Source organism: Equus caballus, chromosome 14, assembly GCF_041296265.1.
Source record: "Equus caballus isolate H_3958 breed thoroughbred chromosome 14, TB-T2T, whole genome shotgun sequence".
Lineage (NCBI taxonomy): Eukaryota > Metazoa > Chordata > Mammalia > Perissodactyla > Equidae > Equus > Equus caballus.
Genome location: NC_091697.1, coordinates 49881431 through 49904084, shown reverse-complemented (window position 1 = coordinate 49904084; position 22654 = coordinate 49881431). Strand labels below are relative to the sequence as shown.

Here is a 22654-nt window from a genome sequence, read left to right as displayed (position 1 = left end):
TTCAATCAAGTGATCTTTCTGTATACTTTCTACTTAAAAGGACTAATTGCTTCCTCCTTCTCACCTCCCCCTTCACTCTTCCAGAGCTGCTGGACAAAATGAAACTGAAATTGCCTTTGTCCCTGGTTGGGGGGAAGGTACTTCACTCACCCATGGTGTCACCACACCCCGACCTGGCTCAGAGCTAACTCAGCACTTCTCCCACTTCTTTTTAAACCTCAGAAGTTATGGACTAAGTGAAAGGCGCCCATTTTCCTATCCTCTCTTGCAGTGGTGCATCGGCCTGCATTTTACTCTGTAGCCTGCTGATGTCGAAAAAGGACGCTTGGAGGCTTTCATTGTGTTAACCCCTCAGAAGTCTTCTCCAATCCGTTTGACCTCAAGCTGCTTTTTTGCTATTGCTGCATGTAAGCCAGCCTGAACCAGTTCACTTTATGTTGCTTCTGAAAGCTAAAAAATCCCTGTGACCAAATGGTTAGCAAGCTGTTCAGACATGATGAATTGACAGCTTCATCTCAGTCCATTTCCTGCCTTACACACACTCCCCCATCCCCCAAGCCAAAGGTGGAAACCCAGCAAGTTACATAAGTTGTTGGAGCAGTCCAGATGGCTGGCTGCTGGCCCAGGCAAACTCAGTGATGGAGCACTGGGGAATGCCTGCACTGGCGGTGAAACGTGGGCTCGTTTTTAATGAGAACAATCATTCCGTTCAGCTGTGTGAATCAGAACAGTAGGGCGAAATCAGGGCTGTGACCCCCTAAACGTAGCTGCTGGCTTTGCCCGGGGGCAGGAGAGGGGTGTCTCTACTGGTTAAACTTTGCTAAACAGGGAAGAGTGGGTGGAGGTAGGACAGGAGTTACCCTGTTATACAGCCTGGCAGCCTGGGGTCAGCTGGGGAGTGGAAGGAAGGAACAAGAAAAGGAAGGAAAGGATCTTACCTCTGTCTGCCAATTCTAGCTTGCTCTTCTGTGTGCCTGTTGTCCCTCTTACCTTTCTGTTGTATGCCTTTCTTCTTATGAGGATTTGAAAGGACATAGTGTCCTCAGCTTTGAGGCACAGCGTGGCTACAGTTAGCTAAACTGGCTCCACATCGTGAGCTTGGTTTGTTGAGCCTGCCAAATGGAATCTTAGGAAGAAGATAGACAGAAAGTTCAAAGAGGCCCTGGGACTTTCTGCCCAGGTGACCAGAGGCGGGCCCATAAGGAGGCCATCTCTGGGTCTGATGCTCTCTATGCATTGCCTTGATGTGACCCAGAAGCGATTGTCCAAGGTGCCTACCTACCTACAGCATCGCACGCGGCTGTATCCAGAACTGATGATGATTTTGTCCAGGTGATCTGAGAGCTGCCTCGGACTGCTGTGCCTCCCCAGAAAGCTTGCACCCCCTCAACCCCCAGCCCACAGGGCTGCATCTTGTTGGCAGGTAGGGTGGAGTGGGGACAGGTCGCTTGACTGACTGCTACTCGAGATCACCTGAAATGGAGACAGTTGTGTGTGTCCTTGATATCTGAGGCTCAGAGATGCTAATCATTTGTTTCTGTTGTTTTAAAAATGGTCAAATGTGGAAAATAAGCAAAAGCATAAAGAGAAAAATGAATATCACTTGATCACTCATCTCACAGAGAATAGTGACTAATATTTTTTGTTTGTGTTTTCGTTTGTGTGTGTATGTCTATGTGTGTGTGTTTGTGTATAATATATAAACAAAACAGACCACTTTCTGCGTATTGTACTATAAGCAGTATTTTCATTTAATTTATTATATTTTTCTCATGTATCAGTTTAGCCATGAGTTTTCCTGTTAACAACTGAAAATCCAACAAAGAGTGGCTTAAAATAAATGGGGGATATTTAGGCATTAAGACATAGGTAGGATAGGCAGTCTGGGACAAATAGGACAGCTCTGTGAAGCCTCCAACGACCCGAATTCTTTCTGTCTTCTGTTCCTTTATCCTTAGGGTGTAGGCTTTTGTCTTCCTCGTCACCTTATGATTGCAAGGTGGTTGCTGCACCTCCTAGCCTCTTGTCTGCGGTTCAGGCAGGGAGAAGGAAGGAAGGGGAGGGGGGAAGAGAAAGGAGTGGCGTGAGTGTCAGAGAAGCAGAGGTTTCCCAGAAATCCCCAGCAAACATTTGTTGGGTCTCATTGGCCACACTGGTCACATTCTACCTAAGAGGAATGTAGTGTTTTCAACTGGATGAAATTTTGCCTCTCTGTAATCAGGGGTCTGTTATTAAGGAAGAAGGGAATAGTGGACATTGTATAGACAACTAGCAGTGTCTACCACACCTTCTTTCTAAATATTACTCCACAACCAGAAGTTCTTCGGTCACTTAGAAACTTCTTTGACGATTTTAAGAAAATTGGGCTCACTCTCCTCAGAGAAATCTATAAATACATAATCTTTTACATATAAGATTGGGGAGATTTACTTATTCACTGAAACCCCTCTGTGGGCTGCCATCCATGGTTCTTCCCTTAACGTAAATTCATAGAAGTGGAATTGCCTGATGAACACACATAGCCATTGGTGAAGCTTACTTTCCATGAAGACTGTGCCATTTTATACTTCTGCAAGTTAGATGGGAGTGTCCATTTCCCTGAACCCACATCTATACTGAATATCATCATTTAAAAAAAAGTCTTTAATTTTTTTCCCAAGGTAAGATATAATATTATTGTTATAATTTGAATGTGTTTTCTTTTGATGGAATATTCCCCTTGGTTATTGAATACTTGTCCTTCTTTTGTAAATAGTATCTTTTGTTCATTTGTTTTTCTATTGATGCATTTACCCTTCTCTCACTCATTGTAAGAGCTCTTTCTACGTTAAGGCTATGAGCTACTTTATGTGTTCATATTTGCTGGAATGCATTCCTATTCTAAGATAAATATTTACCTGAGATTTGTTTTGGCATCAAAGCATAGTGGAAGGTGGAGGTCTGCCTTGATTATTTTTCCTCCAGGTGGTTGCTGTTATCTCAACATCATTATTTCCCAGCTGACTTGAAATGCTCCAAGATGACTGAAGAAGTAGAGCAGTGATTTTTTCTTAAGCATGTGGCGTATGTAGAGGTTAGCTGCCATGGAAGAAATTGCATGAGCTGCTTTGCTTTAGGAGATCCTGTTTTTCTCATGGCTGACACACTCTGGGAGTGAGGAAATTTGGGTTCTATGCCTTGCCCGGATGCTGACTGCTTAACCTTTTTGGTGTGAGCAAAACTGTAAGTGAGCAATTTATACTTAAAATGCTGGTAGACAGATGGCAGTGTGCTCTTCTCAGATTTGAAGGGCTAAATCCTAAACTTATTTGTAATTATGTAACCCCTTTGGGTGATTGGATTGGTACTCTTTAAGTTAATGTACACTGAGTCTAGGATCTGCGTTGACAGCACGTTAGATGCCCCTGGTTCATAAAATTCATCAAATGATTATTGAATATCAACTATGCACAAGGCCCTCTGGGGTCGACATGGATAAATCTGTTGCCTTGCTCTTATTTCAGAGTGGAAGCTAAGAGTGGGAGGTGTAAACGTAGTGCTTTGAAATAGGAGAGATGTTTGTAGAATGAGGGAGTTGAAGACAGCTTCATGGAAGAGGCATATATAGGTAGAGCTTTGAAGGATATGCATAGGCAGAGATGGATAGAAGGGCTTTCTTGGCAAGAAATACGGGAATGAGGATTCTTAGACAGGAAAGCATGGGGCAGGTGTAGGAAATCGCCAGTTGTTGCATGTAGCTGGGGCATGAGATTGGGAGGAGAAAGTGAGAAGTCAGATAGGAATGTGGGGCTGGGCTTGTTAGAGGCCTCACATCGAAATTTGAATATTATACTGTAAGGGGTGATATGATCCTAAAGGTTTTGTAGCAGAAGTTCTTTTAGAGGTGTGGTCATATGAAGGATGTGTTGGCAAGGGCTAGGCAGAAGTCAAACCAGTGTGAAGGCATTCCAGGCAAGAGGTGCTGACCTCCCTGGTGGGAGACCTGGGACTGAAAAGGAAGGAATGGATATAATCATCATGTTGAAAACAAAACTGTTATTGTTGCCTGATTAGATGTAGGAGTTAAAAGGACGGGACCTTAAGATTTGAGGTCCAAGTTACTGAGATAAAAGTGATGCTGTTAACCAAGGTGGTGATTATTAGCTATTGTTCACTGAGCTTTTTCTGTGTGACAGGCACTGCGCCAGCTACTGGAATGCTGATGTCTCATTCTTTAGTTGGGTTGGAAGGATCCCCATTTCATAGATGGGGGCAATGAGGCACAGAGAGGTATCACAGCTAGAAAGGAGCAGAGTTGCTATGTGAAAAGAGGTTTGTGTATTTTTTTTTCCTATTAAATAGCCTTGTATCAACCAACTAAAAACAAGTTCTCATTTAGCTGCTTGTTCACAAGTTTTAGGGTGCTACCCCTCCCATTGCCTCAAGAAACACTTCTTGGTGGCAATAGGAGGAACATGCTGGGTTTGAGGTTCAGGGAAATGCCCAGATGGAGATGCACAGCAAGTATTTAGAAAAGGAGATCTGCTCCTAAGAAAGCCAGAGGGAGGTTGGTGTTGCAGGTTTCGGGGTGGGGTGCCATCTGCATAGAGGCATTTATTGAAGCCATGGGAATGATGATATTTCCAAGTGTTGTGTGTAGAAAGAGTGTGTGATAAGTCAAGAGAGCCAAGGAAGGAGCTTTGGAAATTTTTAAAGAGTAAGCTTTCGATCTCAAAGGATACTCCTGGTGGGAGTGTAAATTGGTAAATCCACCCAAAACCTAGTAAAGTTGAACATGCACGTACCCTACTGCGTTCTCTGTTGGAACTACTTGGCTCTGCTCTTGTATCACAGAACCGGCTCTGGACAATATGTAAGTGATTGAGCATAGCTGTTCTCAGAAAATCTTTACTTAGCAAACACAAGGCAGACCCTCTGGCTGTAGTTTGCTGACTTTGCCCCAGAGAAACTCACACATGTACAAAAGGAGACGAGTAAAAAGGTTGTTCACTGCAATGTCATGTCAAATAGTAAGAAACTGGGAATAACCTTTATTGTTCATCTGTATAGAAATGAATAAATAAACCCATGGCTTATTCATTTAATGGAATACTTTGCAGTGGATAAAATGAACAAACTTGATCTGCGTGTACCAGTATAGAAAAGTCTCAAGAATATAATAATAAATGAAAAAGCAAGTTGCTAGATTGGATACATATATGGTACAATGCTATTTATGTCCATTTTAAAAACATAAAAACAATATGTTTATGGACATACGCACATGGAGTAGAAGTATTAAAACATGCATAGGATGGTGCACACCATCTTTGGGGTGGGGGAAGAAAGAGGCTGAGAAAGGACTAAGAGATTATGATGCTCAGTTCCTTAGAGAGTGATCTCAATTGGAAACAAATTTAGAAATTTGCTCGTATCTGTTAAATCTGCATCATGAGTCACTGAGTGACTGTATGTGGTATAAAGTACATGTACTGTATATGTACATGACATACATATACATACACACTTGATCCATATTATTCCCAGATTCTCTATTTGCAAATTCACCTACTTGCTAAAATTTATTTGTTCCCAACATTAATCCTCGTGGTGCTTTTGCGGTTGTTTGCAGATATACACAGAGCAGAGAATAATTGGAGTTGCCTAATGCACATGTTGCTGGCTGAGATCGAAGGAGGTGATACTCTGTCTTCTTGTTTCAGCTCTCATACTGTAAATAAGAGTCCTTTTCACTATTTGGTGCCACATATTTTGCGTTTTTCTGCTTTTGTTGGTGATTTCACTGTTTAAAATGGCCCCCAAGCATAGTGTGGAAGTGCTGGCCAGTGATCCTAAGCACGAGAAGGCTGTGATGTGCCTTACAGAGAAAATCCGCTTGAGATGAACTTTGTTCAGGTGTCAGTTACAATGCTGATAGCGTGAGTTCAGTGTTAGCGAGTCAACAGTATATATTAGATAAGATGTGTTTAAACAGAAGCACACATAAAACAAGGTTACGTATTGATCAGCTGATGAAAAGGCTTGTGGGAGCCTAACCCTGTATCTCCCCTGGTAGTAATGGTTCAGTGTTCACTACTGTAGTGTTCATGGTGACTTTAAAGATCATAACTACTCTGGATAACGAGAATCAACTATGTGTATGTATATTTGTAATTATTTTATATTCACAATTACTTTGCATTTATGATGATTTATATTCATATATATTATATATATATGTATGTATGTATGTATGTATATTTCCAAGTTAAGAAACCTTAGTGCAGGGCAGAGGAAGCTGCAGAGTTGCCTATGGAGCAGGGCTGGGTGGGGCTCAGGAGAGGTGAACATTTAAAGGACACGGGCTAATCAGCCATATCAAGTGCTGTAGGAAAGGACCCAGAGCAACGTTTGGATTTGTGGGTTATCTGCCGTGTTCTCAAATTCAGATCAGAAGTAAGGCATGTCCTCCACTCTCAGGAGGGGACCCCAGCGGGCTTAGTCCTCTCAATTGCCTTTGGCTGCTGGCTGTACTCATAACTGAGCTTGATGGCCTGCTTAGGCTCTCTCTAGAGAAGCCAGAGAAGCTTGGGTTGGGCGTTTTGTGCTTTTGATATAAACTCTAACAACAGCCTTTTCTTCCTGGTCGGCTTCAAACCACATTGTTCAGTAAGGTGAGCTCGTCTTTGATCAGCACCCTCCCACCTCTGCCTCCCTTTCCTTTCCAGACCTTCTCCTTGTTCCTCTAAATTTACAGGACCTCCTTCCTAACCAGTTGTCAGTAAATCCCAATTTAGCAGCTTGCTGATATGACATAAGGTGCTTCCCTCCCATTGTGATAGGAAACCCTTAAAGTGAATGGAATCCTGACTCGAGAGCCCTTCAGAACCGAAAGGAGTTCATTGATGGTGAAATATTAAAAATGTTAGGCAATGAGGAAGTCTGCAATTTTAAAGCAGATATTTTTCAGGCCCCTCTTTTGATGGGGTCTTTATGAAACTCAGCTTGCTTGCTCCCTTGTCCTGTGAGCTGAGTGGGTAGGGAGCAGGTATCAGTTTTGTTAATATTGTGAGGACCCCCAAAGGTTATATTGATCGATTCCATGTGACAACTCTCTAGGGTGTCGGGGAGAAGGAGAATGAGGCAGGTTGGTGCTACTTGTTCCTAAATTTGTATTTTAAATCAGTGAGTTTCAAATCTGGGCTGTGACTCAGAAGCACTCGTAAACTAGGGGAACTAGGAAAATTAATTCAAGATGAATTATAAACTTAAACATAAAAGCTAAAATGATAAAGCTTCCAGAAGAAAGCACAGGACAAAATCTTTGCATCTGGGGTAAGCAATGGTTTCTCAATCGGGTGCAGAAAGCAATAGCTCTACAAAAAAAAAAAAACAATTTGACTTTATTAAAATCATCAAAAATATAGCACTGGTGACAAAGTCACTTGACAAGTCACAGAATGGGAGAAAATATTTGCAAAACATACATCTGGTGAAGGACTTGTCTAGAATGTGTAGAGAACTCATGAAACTCAGTAATAAAACGAACAACTCAAAAGGTTCAGAATGTCCAAAGCACATGAAAAAGTACTCAACCTTATTAATCATCAGGGAAATGCAAATTAAAACTGTAATGAGATACTGCTGCATACCCACCAAGAATGGCTAAAATGAAAAGACTGATACCACGTGTTGGTGGGTATGTGGAGCAATCGGAACTCTCATGCATTATTGGTGGGGAGTGTAAAAGAACCATTTTGGAAAAGAGCTTGATAGTTTCTTGTTAATAACAAAATATCAACTGTGATGGGTATATGTGTGTTCGCTGTTAGTTCTTTCTTTTTTTATGTATATTTGAAAATTTTTATAAAACAATCTTGGGAGTAGGGAGTGAGTATGTTGTGTGGCTGGCCTGACCTAAGTCATATTGTCTGTCTACCCCTGGAGTCAGAGGTGGAATGAACTCTGCCCGTGATGGAGAGGTGTCCCCTAGAAGGAGAGCAGAGTATAGTTGCCTAAAGAAGAGTGAATGAATGCTGGGTAGCCAAAGAACAAATGTTCATTTTCCAAGGGCTATGATGGGCCCAACCTTACCCTTTACCCCAATCATTATATGGGGAATCTTGATAAACCTCCTCCCTTTCACACTATGTGGAGGTGAAGAAGGGCCCAGCCTAACAACTTTTAACCTCTACAGAAGCAGAAAGAATTCTGGAATCTACCCTTCCATTTTGCAAACCCCATTCTGCTCCTTGGAGATTGTAGGAAAATACAGAGATTTCTCATGTCACAGAGCTGGGGATCCCCACCCACCCTCAGCTCAGAGCAAGGAATTCAAAGAGTGAATATTCCCAGAACCCCTTGCTGCATACGCATGGGTTGGCATCAGTATTATTCCTAGATTTAGGGTTAGGACGTGTATCTGAGGAAACTCAGCACTGAGTCATCTATCTAGATATGCAGTAATCTGACCTCACAGTTGACTGTGGCAAAGAAAGTCACCTGTGTTTCTGTTGGATAAATTCACCTCCTGCCTCTCAGAGGGGCATGGTGGGGATTAATGAGATCAATGTAAATACCACTTGCCTTAAGTCCTCGAGGACGTAGGGACTGGAAGTTGAAAGGAGTAGGTTTTGTGCAGTGACTCACCCTCTGGCTGTCCTTTCTGCTCAGGCAGCAGAACCTCACAAGCTCCTACTTTGGGATCATGTATACTGTACCAAAGAATTTCTCATTTGCAGTTTTCCAAAGCACAGAAGAACAAAGTTCCCTCTTCTGTTGATGGAGCTGTGTCGCTATTTCCAAAGACATGGAGAGAGAGAGGGACACAGAGACATTCTCTGTTTGAGATTGCAGTTTTTTGTCCAGGGGATGGTGAGGTGGTCCCTCCTCTCCCCATGGAAATGCCACGCTGACGAGCCAGTGGGTTCACACCCACTTTCTAATGTGACCTCAGCATGAAGCCAGGAAATGTTAAAGCCAGAAGACTCCCCGTACTGTGAGCTGGCCACATCCTACATACGTGTCAGCTCACACGCTGTCCCCTTAACTGGCGTGCATTTGATATCGAGTGAGCTTGTGGCCTTTCTGCTGCCTTTAAAATTTGCCTGAAATAATTTTCTGACTTCTACATTACTTAGATTTCTTTTTTCCTCTTTTGTGTCCAATTTTTCTTCACATCAGCTGTGACTCTGATCTTGAGTTGAAAGCTAGGGAAGTTGCTTATAGGGGTTTTCAGGATTTCTGAATATGAAATTCAAGGAAATTGCATAATGTTGCAGCGTTTCCTCTTCTTGTTGCTTGCTTGTTACCCAAAATACATTAGTTCCTTCTAGAAGCTTGAAGGAATTTGGCAAGTCCTACCCTCTGATCATCTATTGTGGTGTGGAGAGTCAGTGTTATCCTGATTTGAGGTTGAATTTTTCTTGAGGTCAAACAACAAAGCTTCCTGAAATATAACTATGGCAACAGTGTTTATATAACACACAAATCAAAGTCCTAGAGGGAGGGGGAGCACCCACAACAATCAGAATTATTAACCCCAGAAACAGTTTGCTCATGCTGAATTCACCAGGACAGGAAACAAGTTAAAATAAATGGCCTACCCATTCACTGGATATCTAGGTGTAACCTACCATCTATGTGCTCTAGGAGGAGCTGTTTCACCTTTTCCCTTGAAATTATATCAACTTAATTAAGGATAATTTGCTCATCAAGGTCATAATGACCCACGTCTGACCCACTGAGAAAAACTGAGACAAAAGAATGTGCATCCTTTGTCTTAAGCTCCTTGTCCCTCAATTAGGAGTGATTTCTTGCACACTGAATATATGCCCAATGCTGTGTTAGATGCCAGGTGGACCCCCATAGAAGTGTAAGACAGAACTCTTCATCAGGGATTTATCTGGAGATTAGAAATAATGGAAAATGAAAAATTGTATTCCGAAGTATTAAATTCTCTAGAATAGATTGTTGGAGCAGTGAGAGGAGATCAAAGAAAGATGTTAGGGTGGTCTTCAGCCATCAAGTAAGTTAGGACTTCTTTGTGGAGGTGGGAGAAAGGGAAATAACATTTTTGAGCACTTTCAGGTGCTATGAGACTATTTTTAATTCTCCCAATACCCCCTCAAAGTGTTATTACTTAGCTCTACTTTACAATAAGAAAACAGACTCGGAGATGTTAAATAACCATCTGAAGGTACATAGCTGAAAAGTAGTAGAACTAGGTCTTAACACCAAGGCTCCCAGCACACTCTGTCCACCAGCCTACTTCACTTGACCCCGATTCATTTTCCCCGTTCTGGAATCTGTTCAAAGCTTGTACAAGTGAAAGGATAGGCTAACAATAATTAAACCTCAGACGAAGCTGAAATTGTCAGCCCAGGAATGCCCTGGGCTGCCTTCTAGATGAAATGGAGCTTAGTGCTGTGTGTCAGAATGACATTCAGCCCGTCTCCCTGCTTTAGTGGACCACGGAAAGCTCTTAACTGTCAGTTATTTACATCCAGCTGAAATCTGCCTTCCTGGGACTCCACCCTGGCTTTCATCTCCATTCAGAATAGTAAGTCTTCCCCTTCTTCCACATGGCAGCACTTTGCGTATTTAAAGACTAGCATTGTGGTGTCTCAGAGGCTTCTCTTTAGCCAGAGCTGTGGGTTAGGGAAGTACACCCTGCACGAGCAATGTATACGACAGATTAGAGCAGAGAGAGAGTAAAGCCGTCAAGGCCAGGGAGAAGGCCAATGTCAAGGTCCAGGTGAATTGAAACCTGACCTAGAGCAGTAGAAAAAGAAACGGGGATGGGGAATCAATTCAAGGCGTATGATAGTGATAGACTGGGTAAATCTTGGAACTGACTGGATATGTGAGGTGGAAGGAAGAGGGAACTCAAGGATGGCATGAATGTATTTTCTTTCCCATTCCCCTTTGTTGCTTATTTTTCTTTGTCCTTCGTTCTAGAGTTCCTATGAAGCTTAGCTAGGCTTTTTTGTATTTGCCATGACTCATGGCTGCAAGCAGCAGAAACATAACTGGGGGAAAAAACAAAAGGATGTTGTTGGTTCGCTCATGGAAGATCAGGGATGCACTTTAGATGCGTTTAGATAAAAGAGCTCAAACGATGCCATGGAATCCAGTCTTCCTGCATATCACGGCTCCACTTTCCCTTGTTTGACCTGTTTTACTCAGGTTTTGCCTATATGGTGGCAGAGTCAGCTGCAAAAGCTTCAGGCTTGAATTCTATTCTCCTAGCGACACAGCAGGCCTTATTTCCAATAGTTGTAATAAAAAATACTAAAAACAAGTATTGCTGACTGCATGTGGCCTGGGGTAAGTCATGTGCACAGTAGGATGCAATGTCTAAGTCACATGGCCAAACCTGAAGATGGAATTAGAGTCAGCATCCCCTCCCCCGACAGCATGGACTTGGTCGGGGGTTAGCTCCCCAAGGAAAATGAGGGTCGTCTCCTGAAGGAACATGGATGCTGAGCAGGTAGTAGTAGCAGGTGTCTACAGCACTTTGTTTTCCCTCATTATTACTGAGAAATTATATAAGAAGTAAGCTTTAGGTACAAAGCAGCAGGCAATGCTTGAACTAAATAGAAAAGCAAGTTTATTTTTCTGTGCATCTTCATTGTCATAATCATGTTGAACAGCAAGCAGTCATTTTTATGCACTGGTGTGCTGGTGTGTTGTATGCAAGAAGGCTTCAGAGGCTGTCAAGGACTCTCTATCCAGTTGGCTTTAGGAGCACAGCCATTTGGTTACTTTTTGTTGGGCCATTTTCTGAGTCTTAGGGTGCCTCTCTTGCATAGGGGAGGGGAGACTCAGTACCATGAGGCACAGTAACCCCTTCCTTAGCTCTCATTTTAGAACTCCTTGGTGACACCATGGACTCTGAAACTATTAGCAGCATTTGTTCTCACTTGTTGGGTAGAGAGCTAACATTCAGCAAAGAAAACAAATAAATGGCTATGTGAGGGATTTTGATAGCCTTAAGCCAAATAAGATAAATCTGCTTTATATTAACTCATAATAAGACCTCAGTTGTATGCTTCCATTCCTCTCCAAGGTAAAAAATTCCTCGAGTATTTGCCCAATGTTTGGAAGAATGAGATAACAATCACCTGAAAATGATAGATCTGGCTTACTTTTTCTATCTGGTCACCACATCAGTGCATTATCCTCATCAACTCCAACGTGGGGATTTTTTTTAAATTTCAGTCTTTTATTTCTTCTACTCGAAAACTGTTTATCCAATCAATACGTATTGAGTGGCTTGCCATATTCCAGTTATTGGACCCTCTTTACATGTAATTTTGCAGGGCAAAAGCACGGTTATCACATTTGTTCAGGAATAGGTCATTGGGAAGAGCCATCAGATACATTTTCATTGGCTTCACTTTCAAGAATACCTCCCTAAGACGGTAAATGCAGTACCAGTAGCAGTGGAAAGGGCAAGGCAAAGGGAGTGTTGCTAAAAAAAAAGGGAGGTGAGAAATAGGAAAGTAGCAGCAGCCGTTTTCCTGCCATTCTCTTGAGCACATCAGGCTGTGGTGATGAGAGGCACATTTCTGATGGGAGGAGGAGGAACCAATAGCTGGCTCCCAAACTCTGGCCCCTCGAGTTGAGACACATCCTTATTTACCCCAAGTTGTTCAGCTGGTTTTATCCACACATGCTTAAGATTCAAACAATTCCTTCTTGAAAGCTTTTTCAAGTGTGGCCTGTGGCCCACCATGAGAAGAGAAGATCTCCTTGATCCAGGAATTCATGTCCATCATAGGGTGGTGTTCCACAGACCAAGGATATCTTACTAATAACTTCTCAAGGGTGTTATTAAAAGTTCCTGAATTTAGCCTGTTAATAGAGTTTGCTGAGTATCCGAATGTGGTGCCCTACTAAGAAATCTGTCTGTCACACAATCCTTGGCAGCACTGGCCAGTTCCCTCTGCATGTGCTCATAGTTTTGGGGAAGGATGTTTTTGGGCATCCCACAGTGTCTCAAGCAGGTTGTGGTTTTTAATTACTGCTATACTTGTATTAATTGGAAGTTTGTAGAATTACTGTTACGTTTAAATTGAGTGGAAACTTTGTCCTTGCATAATGGTTGCATTGTTGCCATTTAAATTACTGCTTAGCTTCTTTTGAGTTCTTTGTTAAATGTCAAGGTTTTTTTCCACTGGAAAGTGGGACTGGGTGGGATGCTGTATGAAGTTGTGGTTGAGTACAGACTCTATTCTAGAGGGCTCTGCCACTTGCTAGCTTTGTAACCTTTGAAAAGTCACTTAACCTACATGATGCTGTGAAGTAGAGGCTGTGGTAGTACCCTACGGCTTGAGAATGAAGCAAAGTAATTCATGTACATGCTTGGTGTAGTGACTGGCACGTCATTGGTGTTGAAAAAGTGGTTGGCGGTGGGTGGTTACTTTTATATTTGACTGCTGTTAAAAAAAAGTAATTGAGAACCCATGGCTCTAAAAGTTGACTTTAGATTGTCTCCTTTCTTTTCCTTTAGTCCCTTAATTAGTTTCAGTTGGTTAAATTAAATGCTAATGAGATCAGTGTCACTGGATCTCTCAAACTATATTCCCTTCCTTAGCCATTTATCCCACAGGGGATAAGTGTGAAAAGGAAGGAGGAGGATGCTGGTGATGGTGATGAAAGTTAATCTTTATTGAATGCTCTTTGGGCCATAAAATTTGTATTCTATGCTCTGTGTTAAAAATTTTATATCTATTGTCCATTGAATTTTCACAACAACCCTAAGAGGTCAGGAATATTAGTATCCTTATTTTACAGGTGGCAAGACTGAGGTTTAGAGATGTTAAGTGATTGGAATGTATAGCCAATAAATAGTAGAGCTGGACTTTGACCCTGAGTAGCAGATTACCACAAATCTGTCACCACTGTCAGAGAAACTGTTCAAAAGAACAAGTCCTAGTGATGGTGGAGCCACTGTGTTACACAGAGAGAAGGGACGAAATGATATCCAGTGGTGTGGAACCAGTGTGTGCAGTGCTGTAAGGTGTTGGCACATAGTTCTGTTTCCTGTGTCTCCATATTGGCATATCAGGAGAACAGCCAGGTGGGAGGGGGTTAGATGTCCCAGCTTGGAAGAGACCTCCAGAATTAGAGAGCTTAGCTGTGAGTTCAAGTGCAGTTTAGATCAGAGCAGCAGTTTTAAGTAAATTTCCCTATGAACCTATTTCTCTAACACCTTCATTTTGTGCAGATTTTAATCAAAAGTGTCATGTGGCCAAGTACTAATGCAGCTGTGTCAGAGGGAAAAGTGAGATTGTTTTGTATAATGATTGCTTCTTTATGCCTTTAATTTATAAGTTAAAAAATATTTCTTTCTGGGCTTTCTCAGTAAGGCCTGGATAATGGTAATAAAGGTTACCCCTAGAAAAATTCTAGGAATCCAAATGTCTCTGTATTCTCCCTTAATTCTCTCAGGACATGTAAATTGAATTGGCTCAGCAGTGACCAGAATTTATTGCAAAATCACATCTTAGTGCAGAGGAAGCATATGAAGGCTTTCCTCACCCTCCTTTGATTTATTAAATTGTACTCCCTTTGTAGCTTCTGGGTGAGGACTCAGAATTGCGGTGCCCTGTGATCTGTATCAAAGACCCACTTTCCTGTGCTGGTGTTTATCTTCATGATCGAGCCCTGTGGTTCGAAGAGAATATGAAGTGTTACTTCAGTGTTTGATGCCAGTTGGTTTCATGGGTTAGTGGTGAGTGCTTCAGGCTGGAATCAGAAGGCTGTTCCCAGTTTCATTTTCTCTCTGACTCGTGGCAAATTCTTTCTTCCAATGACTCATCTTCCCTAGCTGCCCACAACATCTCATCACCTTCATCATCATCATCATCATCATCATCACAATGTCTTATTTATCATGTGGTTAGTGGTTAAGAGCTTGGGCTCTGGAGACAGACTATAGGAGTTCCTGTCTAGATTCTGCCCATTGCCAGCTGCCTAACCTTGGGCGAGTGACCTAACCTCTCTACTGCCTCATTTTTCCCGTCTATATAATGGGAATAATTAGGCTGGTGTGAGGACTAAACAAGATAATGCATATAGGATGCTTGGCATAGTGCCTGACACGTACCAAGACTTTAGTTATTATCGCTTTTATTAATTTATTCTTGGTGTTGTAATTATTTCATAATGACTCTCAGATGGACCCTGATAAGATAAACACATGTAATTTCTCTTCTCTAGAAGCATACACTTAAAAACAAATATTCATTGGCGTGGATATTTAACAAATCTTCCTGTACAGTATTCAGCAGAAGCTAGTGCATACCTGTATCAAAGTATATAAAGCCAGAGGGCTAAAACTTGAGTGTGGCCAGGTCTTAGAGTACTCTGGCTAACCAGGACGGATGACTTTAGCTTAAGTTGGGTTGTTGAGAAGGAGCCATAATTCAGGAATTGTTTAGTCACTCCTGTCCCCTTGAATTGGTCCTGGAGAGCTGGGATCTATCCTTTCAAGACAAAGGCTCTTGAGAGGCTTACTTGAAAGCATATAAATCTGAGGTAACTCTGCTAATCATTAGACAGAAGCCATAGCCAAAGAGACCTTTTATTTTAGGAAATTGCCTTTGCCTCTGAACTAAGTCTGTCACTAGTGGGCAATTATAGAAGATTTCCTGAGAAGAGACTGACCATTTCTGAAGGACAAGTTGCATGCCCTTCACTTCTGCCAGTACAGAAGGTATTTATGAACACCATAGACTGCTGGTGTGGCTTGGTAGTTGTGTGTATTTGCCACGGCCTAGAAAAGTAAAAGAGGATTGGAACATCCCTGTAGAGGCAAGATAGAAGGATATACCACTTACCAGCTCTGTGTCCTTGGACAGTCTATGTAACCTTTCTGGGCCTCAGTTTCCACATCTGTAAAATGGGAATAATACTAGTAGCTAATGCATAGGGTAGTTACAAGGACTAGATGGTCATGTCGTACTTGGTAAATGCTCAGTAAGCAAAGCCATTCCCTCTTAGTGGTGTTAGCCCTCTTAGTGCAGAGGAAGCATGTGAAGGCTTTCCTCACCCTCCTTCTCCTTCCTCTTACCAGGCCACCATCTGGCCTGTGTGGTGGTAAGACTGCTCCCCCACCCTGGGCCTTCCTGATTGGGCCGTGTAGTCACGCATTCCTGGCAGGCATGGTTTGTTAGCTTCATTTCAAAACTCATTCTCTCTGGCTCATTTACCTAAACCAGACAGAGATTAATGACCTGGCCTCAGAGGATAGGGCGGCACATGTTTTTGGTGCCTTTGGCTCATTGACCACGCCTCTCCAATTTGGGGAATGCTTGAATGTTCCAGGCAGGGGCCTCCTGAGACCCAGAGAACATTGAAGGATAGTAGTTTGGTGCAAACTTGCCTCCTAATTCAAGAGGGCTGAGAGCCCTGCATTTTGCTAATTCTTCTGGATTTTGCTGTTCGTAAAAAGCAGCAAGTTTCTCTGGGACATTTAATGGGAGGAAAGAAGTGATCAGGGATGGCTGAAAAAAATACTTGCCAAAATATGGTCTATTCCCCTGCCCCCCCTTCCCCAGCTTTCCCAGATTAGTGCACACCGTTCATCATGGATCACTGGTCCTAGCTATTATGAGGCCACCCGTTTTACTCACACGTCACAAGATCCTGCAAGATCTCCTTGTTGACCCTCTGCGCCACCCTCACCTCCGACCCTTCTCTACTGTGCACTGACTGCCAACCCCAGTGGCCTTCCTCCCTTCAAAAGGCTGTGCCTTTCCCATCTCAATGACCTGCGCTTGCTGTGGACACTGGCCTCCAGGTCTTCCCAAGGACCTCCTCTCTCATCATTCTGGTCTCAAGAAAATGTTACCTCTTGAGAGAGCTTTTCCCCACGTCAGGTCCACAGGAGCCTCTCTCATTTCTCCGTTGCATTCATCAATATTTGAAATAATCATATTTGTGTATCTGTTTATTTCTCTTCTCTCCACTGGTAGGCAAGTTCCATGAGAGTAGAGATCATAGTTGTTGTGTTCATCTGTAGCCCCAGCCCTTAGAGCATTGCCTGGCACACAATAAACAAATAAACAAATTAATGAATTGCAAAGAACTTTAGAAATTATCCATTCAAGAGGTCTTCAAACTTTTCAAAGCCAGTATCCCCTTATTTGATAGTCACATGAATAAAACCAATAAAAGTGAAAGGAAGGGGACATTTGGATACCTGGAGTCTCAGCTTCTCTCCCAACCCCTTTGGCAGTCATCATGTGGGTGCTCTGGGGTTCAATTGGAAAACTATGATCTAGTCCAAATCTTCATTTGTGTCTCCCACTGCCAAGGGAGAATGGGCAACCGTGTTCCTCTGGTACAGAAAGAGTATCTTTTCCAAGGAATATAGTTTTTTGAAACGTGGGTCTACTAATCAGAAGAATGGAATTTATTTTTAGAGTGAGGATAATATTTAACTTAATTAGGGTTCAAAGTTAGGATTCCCTATCAATAAATCAATTGCAAATGTTCATCTGTAAATACCACGTCTAGCTCACGGGCTATGCGAAAGCAGGTGGGAGCTGGATCAGCCTGAGGGCCATCATTTGCCAATCCCTGATATGCTGACATTATTAATAAGATAAAGCCTCTGCTTTAGATAAAAATGATAATGCCCAAATCTTTCTTTGATTACGATTGTGTAGGTATAAAAAGGCAGAGGTTGAAGCTGGTCATCATAAGTTAAAAAAAAAATTCTAAGTGATTTTTTTTTTTAAGGAAGATTAGCCCTGAGCTAACATTTTCCAATCCTTCTCTTTTTTCCGAGGAAGACTGGCTCTGAGCTAACATCCGTGCCCATCTTCCTCCACTTTATATGTGGGACGCCTGCCACAGCATGGCTTGCCATGCGGTGCCATGTCCTCACCCGGCATCCGAACCAGCTAGCCCCGGGCCGCCGATGTGGAACGTGCGCACTTAATCGCTGTGCCACTAGGCCGGCCCTTCTAGGTGATTCTGATGGCTACTCTTGGTTGAGAACCACATATTTAACCCCCAGAGGAACTGAGCCAAGCATCTCTGAAAAGAGAGCTACGAAACTCTAAACGGAATTTTTCACCTGCTGGGAATATTATACCTATTTTGAAAAATTATTGTATTTTGAGTTTTGTCAACGAAAGTTTTGTGGAATTTTGTTATACAAGTACCTACATAATATCGTTGATTTTTGCCTCTTGGCCTACAAAGCCTAAAATATTTACTATCTGGACCTTTACAGAAAAAGCTTACCCACTCTTGCAATATGTCGTTGTCTGTTTTATATTGGGCACTTTCCCTTTTTCTGTGTTGGGGCATCTTCCCTTTTATGATTTCTGTAAATTGTTTGAGGAGTTTTTATTATAAATGAATATGTTCTCCTGTAACATTCAAATTTACAAAAGTATGTAAAGTAAAAGTAGTTGGTCCTTTTTTCTAGTGTTAACACTTAACGAGTTATAGTGTACAATTGTCCTGACTGCGACTTCCCAGCTGTGAGACCTCAGTTAACCTCTCTGAGTCTCAAATTCTCCATGTGTAAAACAGTGATAATAACAGTTCCTACCCAACAGAATTGTGTGGATAATTGTGAGAATTCATGTGAATTGCTTAGCACATTGCCTGGTGTGCAGTTAATGTTTAATGATTTGTAATTAATTTTTTTTCCTTTTTAGTTTATATACACACATAAGTTAGTTTTTTTTAAAAAGAAAGACTATAGTTTTTTTACAGTCAAGTTCCACGGGTGAGTCTGATGTGCACACACTTAAGAACAGCTGAATTAAATACTGGGAAGTAGCTAATTATAAGATTCCTGTTTGGGGGCAAGAAATTGCCTTCTGTCTCACAGCACAAACTAGGGAAAGAGGGAAGGTAATGTTTTCTTCAGTGAACCTGTAGGGTGGTACAAAATGCACACAAATAAGTGTTTATTTCTATTTTCCAGGTCTACAACTCGAACAAAGACAGTCAAAGCGAAGGGAGTAAGTACGTTGCTTGGATAATTTTCTACAGCTGGTGTTGGGACTGGGCTTTGAGAAGTTGCTACTCCTGGGAAGAACCACCAGGAGGTGCTGTGGGCATGTTGGGTCGCCCCTTTTCCCGAGAACAGCCTTCGACGACGCTTCCACCCTGACTTACCACGTCAGTGACTCCAGGACATTCAGTGACCTGACTGGCAAGGCCGTAAGAACACCTTGCGTTATATAACCCTTCACACTTTACAAGGCGTTTTCATGTGTATTATCTCAGTTGATCCTAGGTCTTCTTAAGAAGGTAGCTCCAATCAGCACTTAGAAGTCGCTTAATCCAGTAATACCCAGCTCCCCAAGAGCCCTGTCCTGTGGGAAAGCCAGAATTGACTTTGCCTCCTCTACAGTCTTGCTCAAAGGACTGGAGAGGCAATAACTATGTTAGTGATCACTTAGTAACTCTGTGTTCTTTGTTGCCTCTTTGGAGAGAAAAGAGTGAGCTGGGGAACTCAGTGATAATATTCCTCTTTGATGGGAGTGGCCCTGGGCCGTCTCTGTGGAATATGCAGCACATGTCCCTTGCTACTGGCTCTGAGCACTCTGGTTAATCAAGATTTCCAAGGGCACCTGTAACCTTGTAAAAATGATGGGATTAAAGTGAAACTGCCACTGCTAGAGCCTTTGGGCTGAGTATCTCCTTGGTGCATAGGAGGAAAAATAAATTCATTCCAGGTTGCTAGAAGAGTGCAAAGGAAATTCTGTCCCTTTGCCTCAGATTTACTTTGTAAAATCCACTTGGAAAAAAATTCAGATAGCCCTGCCACGAGTTCCAGTAGGGTCAGAAAAATCAGTAAAACAGAGCCTCTCCATGTGGACAAAAGGATGAGCTATTTTTGTGTGTGAAATCCATTATGGGACAGAGATTTTCCTTCTTTCATTCTTTCCAAAATACAAATTTTACCAGGAGTTTTTAGATAAAATATTAAGTAATTTGGAATAGTTAGCTGTTGGTAGGTTAAGAGACCTGTAGCACAGGAAATAATATTTCTTTGTCTTTTCCTCAAGAATTGAACAAAGGGAAATTTTTTCAAGTAAATATTCAAGGAAACAAGTCATTTTCCCTCCTCTGTACCAGGTGGGATTGTTTTAGAGCATTTGAAATCAACTCTGGCTAACTTGGGCTAAAATAACAATGGCAAAAACAACAGTAATAATAATGAAGGAATATGGAAGGCTGTAGGGTCACTCACAGTAAGGTAGGGAGAGCTGAAGAACCAGGCTTGAACAGAGACCAGCTTTGGAGACCCAGGAACCGATGAGAAAGGTTCTTTTGGATAATATTTGCAGGGTGATAAAGCTCTAAACTGTTTTTAGTTCTTGCCTCCCTCTTCTGATTCAGATTCCCAGGAAAGATAGCGTCATGTTGGTCTAGCTTGGGCCCACCCAGAGGAAGACAAACACACTTTGATTGACAGTTTCAAGAGTACTGCATAAAATGGGAGCAGGGTAATTTGCCAGAGGGAAATCAGGTAACCCACCAGGACAAGAGAGGGTTAGAAGCTAAGCAGGCTAAAATAACAGATGCCCATACTGTGCCCCAACCTGGGACACACTAATTCCATAATAAAGGACCCAAGAACTGTAGGGGCTGACATACATACGAATGGAGACTCCTGACCAGAAATTTGCTTGTAACTTGTGATCTTATGAATCTGCTCCTCTCTGTTTGAGATAAGTGCCAATAGATTTGAAAGATGACCCTGATTCTATTGGTGGGCATACGAGCTGGTTCTAACATTCTGTAAGGCCTTTTGGGAATATGTATTAGAAGCCTTTACAAAGTGAATATCCTTTGACCCAACAATTTGTCCTAAAAGAATAGACTAGAGTGTAAAGATGTTTGTGCAAAAATGTTCACTGGAGCATTGGTAAAAAAAGCAAAGAATTAGAGACAGTCTAAATGTACACTATGAAGCTGATGAAAAATATCATAGACTACAATGTAGTCTTTAAAAATAATAAGAGATCTAGGTATATTTGTGGAAATGGTGCCCACAGTATATTGATAAATGAGTTTTTGAAAAAATCAGGTTAGAGAACAGTATTTAATAAAATAAATTATTTGATTCATCTAGATATTTTGGTAGAAAAAAGTCTGGAAATACATTTATCATCAACCTCTTCATCAAGATGGAGGGTGGATTATTGGGAGACACTGACCTTCTACTTCAGATACTTCTCTGTACTTTGCACTGTCTACACTGAGCATATATTTTACAATAATAGCTACGAATAGATAGCTGACTATGATTCAGGATGTTTTATGCACATTAGCTCATTTAATGCTTGCAACACTGTGAGATGGGTGCTTTTGACCTACGCTGTAGATTAGGAAATTGAGGCTAGTAAAACTCAGGAAACACGATTTAATCTGAGTTCTAACTCTAAAGGCTCTACTGTTGTTAACCATGAGAATATTCTACCTCCTTAGGAAAAGAGCAGTACAGAAAGTTCCATTTTGGAAAACATAGACACTTGTAACATTTTGCTTTCGGTATCCCATTACTCACAGAGCACGGAGAGTTGGCTGCCTCAAGTCTCTGATGATTCTTCAATTGCTTACCCTTTCATTTAGCAAGCAGGAGAGAAGAAGATGAGTTAAAATATATCGGCCACTTTTTCAGGAGTATTTTAGATAGAAATTCTTTTTCTAGGGTATTATTATTCTAACAGATGTTCTGTTCACTCATTTCCAAGCTGGCAAAACCAGAGTAGTGTTCTGGGTTGGAGCTTCCTCACTCTCTCTGGCATTAGGACACCTTTTTCACATCACACCATGTCTCCTCTGAAGTGCTTGTACTTTTACTATCATTTAATTGCAGTAATTTGCAGTTTCACCCCACACCCACCCACGGGGCTTATCTGCCACAGGTGGCACTAGTCCCCAGGGGCTGACCGTTCTGCAGCTTTCTTTCTGTTTATACCACAGTCAAAACTCTTTTAAAGGTAAGAAGTCAGTCTGATATGAATTTGAGTGGGCCATTGCTCTTTTCACCTTTAGTGTCCAAATTCCACATGTCTAGAATTTTCCTTTCTAGAAAATGTTTTGGTGGGAATTTGAATGTCAACATTTTATCACAGAGCCAAAATGTTTTGGAGGAGCAGTTAGCAAAAAGGAATTCCTTTGGGGACACTTCTAAATTTGTTGCTTTCATCTTGAAGTTTCTCTCAGGACATCCAGTGCATGTGGGATATAAGACAGGGCCATAAATAATGTCTCTCAGCTGCTGGTATTTTCCAAATGGCCCAGTTACCAGGGAGAGGACGGCAGCAGATAAGTACATGCACGTTTCTTTGCAGTCTTTCTCTTCTCCTCTTTTCTTCTCTGTTCTCTATTTGAATCGCAGGCATAGAGGGACTGAATTAATCACACCCCCCAGTTTTTGGCATGTTATCATCACATTCATTCATTCATTCATTCATTCCCTTTTCATTGTTTTCCCAACTCCTATTCCTTTCCTCCCCCATAGGCCATCATTCTCATGGGTCCTTTTAGACTGTATTCTTGAACTGTGTGTATCTTCTATCTACCTGTGTTTTTAAGTTTTATAAATGGTTATATATCTTGTTCTGTTTCTTGCTTTGCTCCCTCAGTGTTGTGTTAGGAGCCATCCATATCCCTCTGTCTGCTT

General features: G+C 41.9%; 1 protein-coding gene and 2 long non-coding RNA genes across 7 annotated transcripts in view; 1 reads left to right on the top strand and 2 right to left on the bottom strand.

Annotated features, from left to right (window-relative positions):
• Nucleotides 1-22654, top strand: part of ARHGAP26 (Rho GTPase activating protein 26) — a 424411-nt gene that overhangs the window by 201121 nt on the left and 200636 nt on the right. For all 5 annotated transcript variants that reach the window (XM_023617500.2, XM_023617501.2, XM_070234027.1 and 2 more), the window contains exon 12: nt 18938-18974. In XM_023617500.2, coding sequence (XP_023473268.1) covers nt 18938-18974 — 37 coding nt within the window. The remainder of the gene's footprint in view (nt 1-18937; nt 18975-22654) is intronic.
• On the bottom strand, nt 1728-3078 carry LOC138917458 (uncharacterized). The gene is made up of 2 exons (XR_011425513.1): nt 2898-3078; nt 1728-2027 (listed from the first exon to the last, which is right to left on the bottom strand). It is a non-coding gene; the product is annotated as an uncharacterized lncRNA (long non-coding RNA).
• LOC138917459 (uncharacterized) lies at nt 15794-21669 on the bottom strand. Its single transcript, XR_011425514.1, has 3 exons — nt 21533-21669; nt 16841-17032; nt 15794-15882 (listed from the first exon to the last, which is right to left on the bottom strand). It is a non-coding gene; the product is annotated as an uncharacterized lncRNA (long non-coding RNA).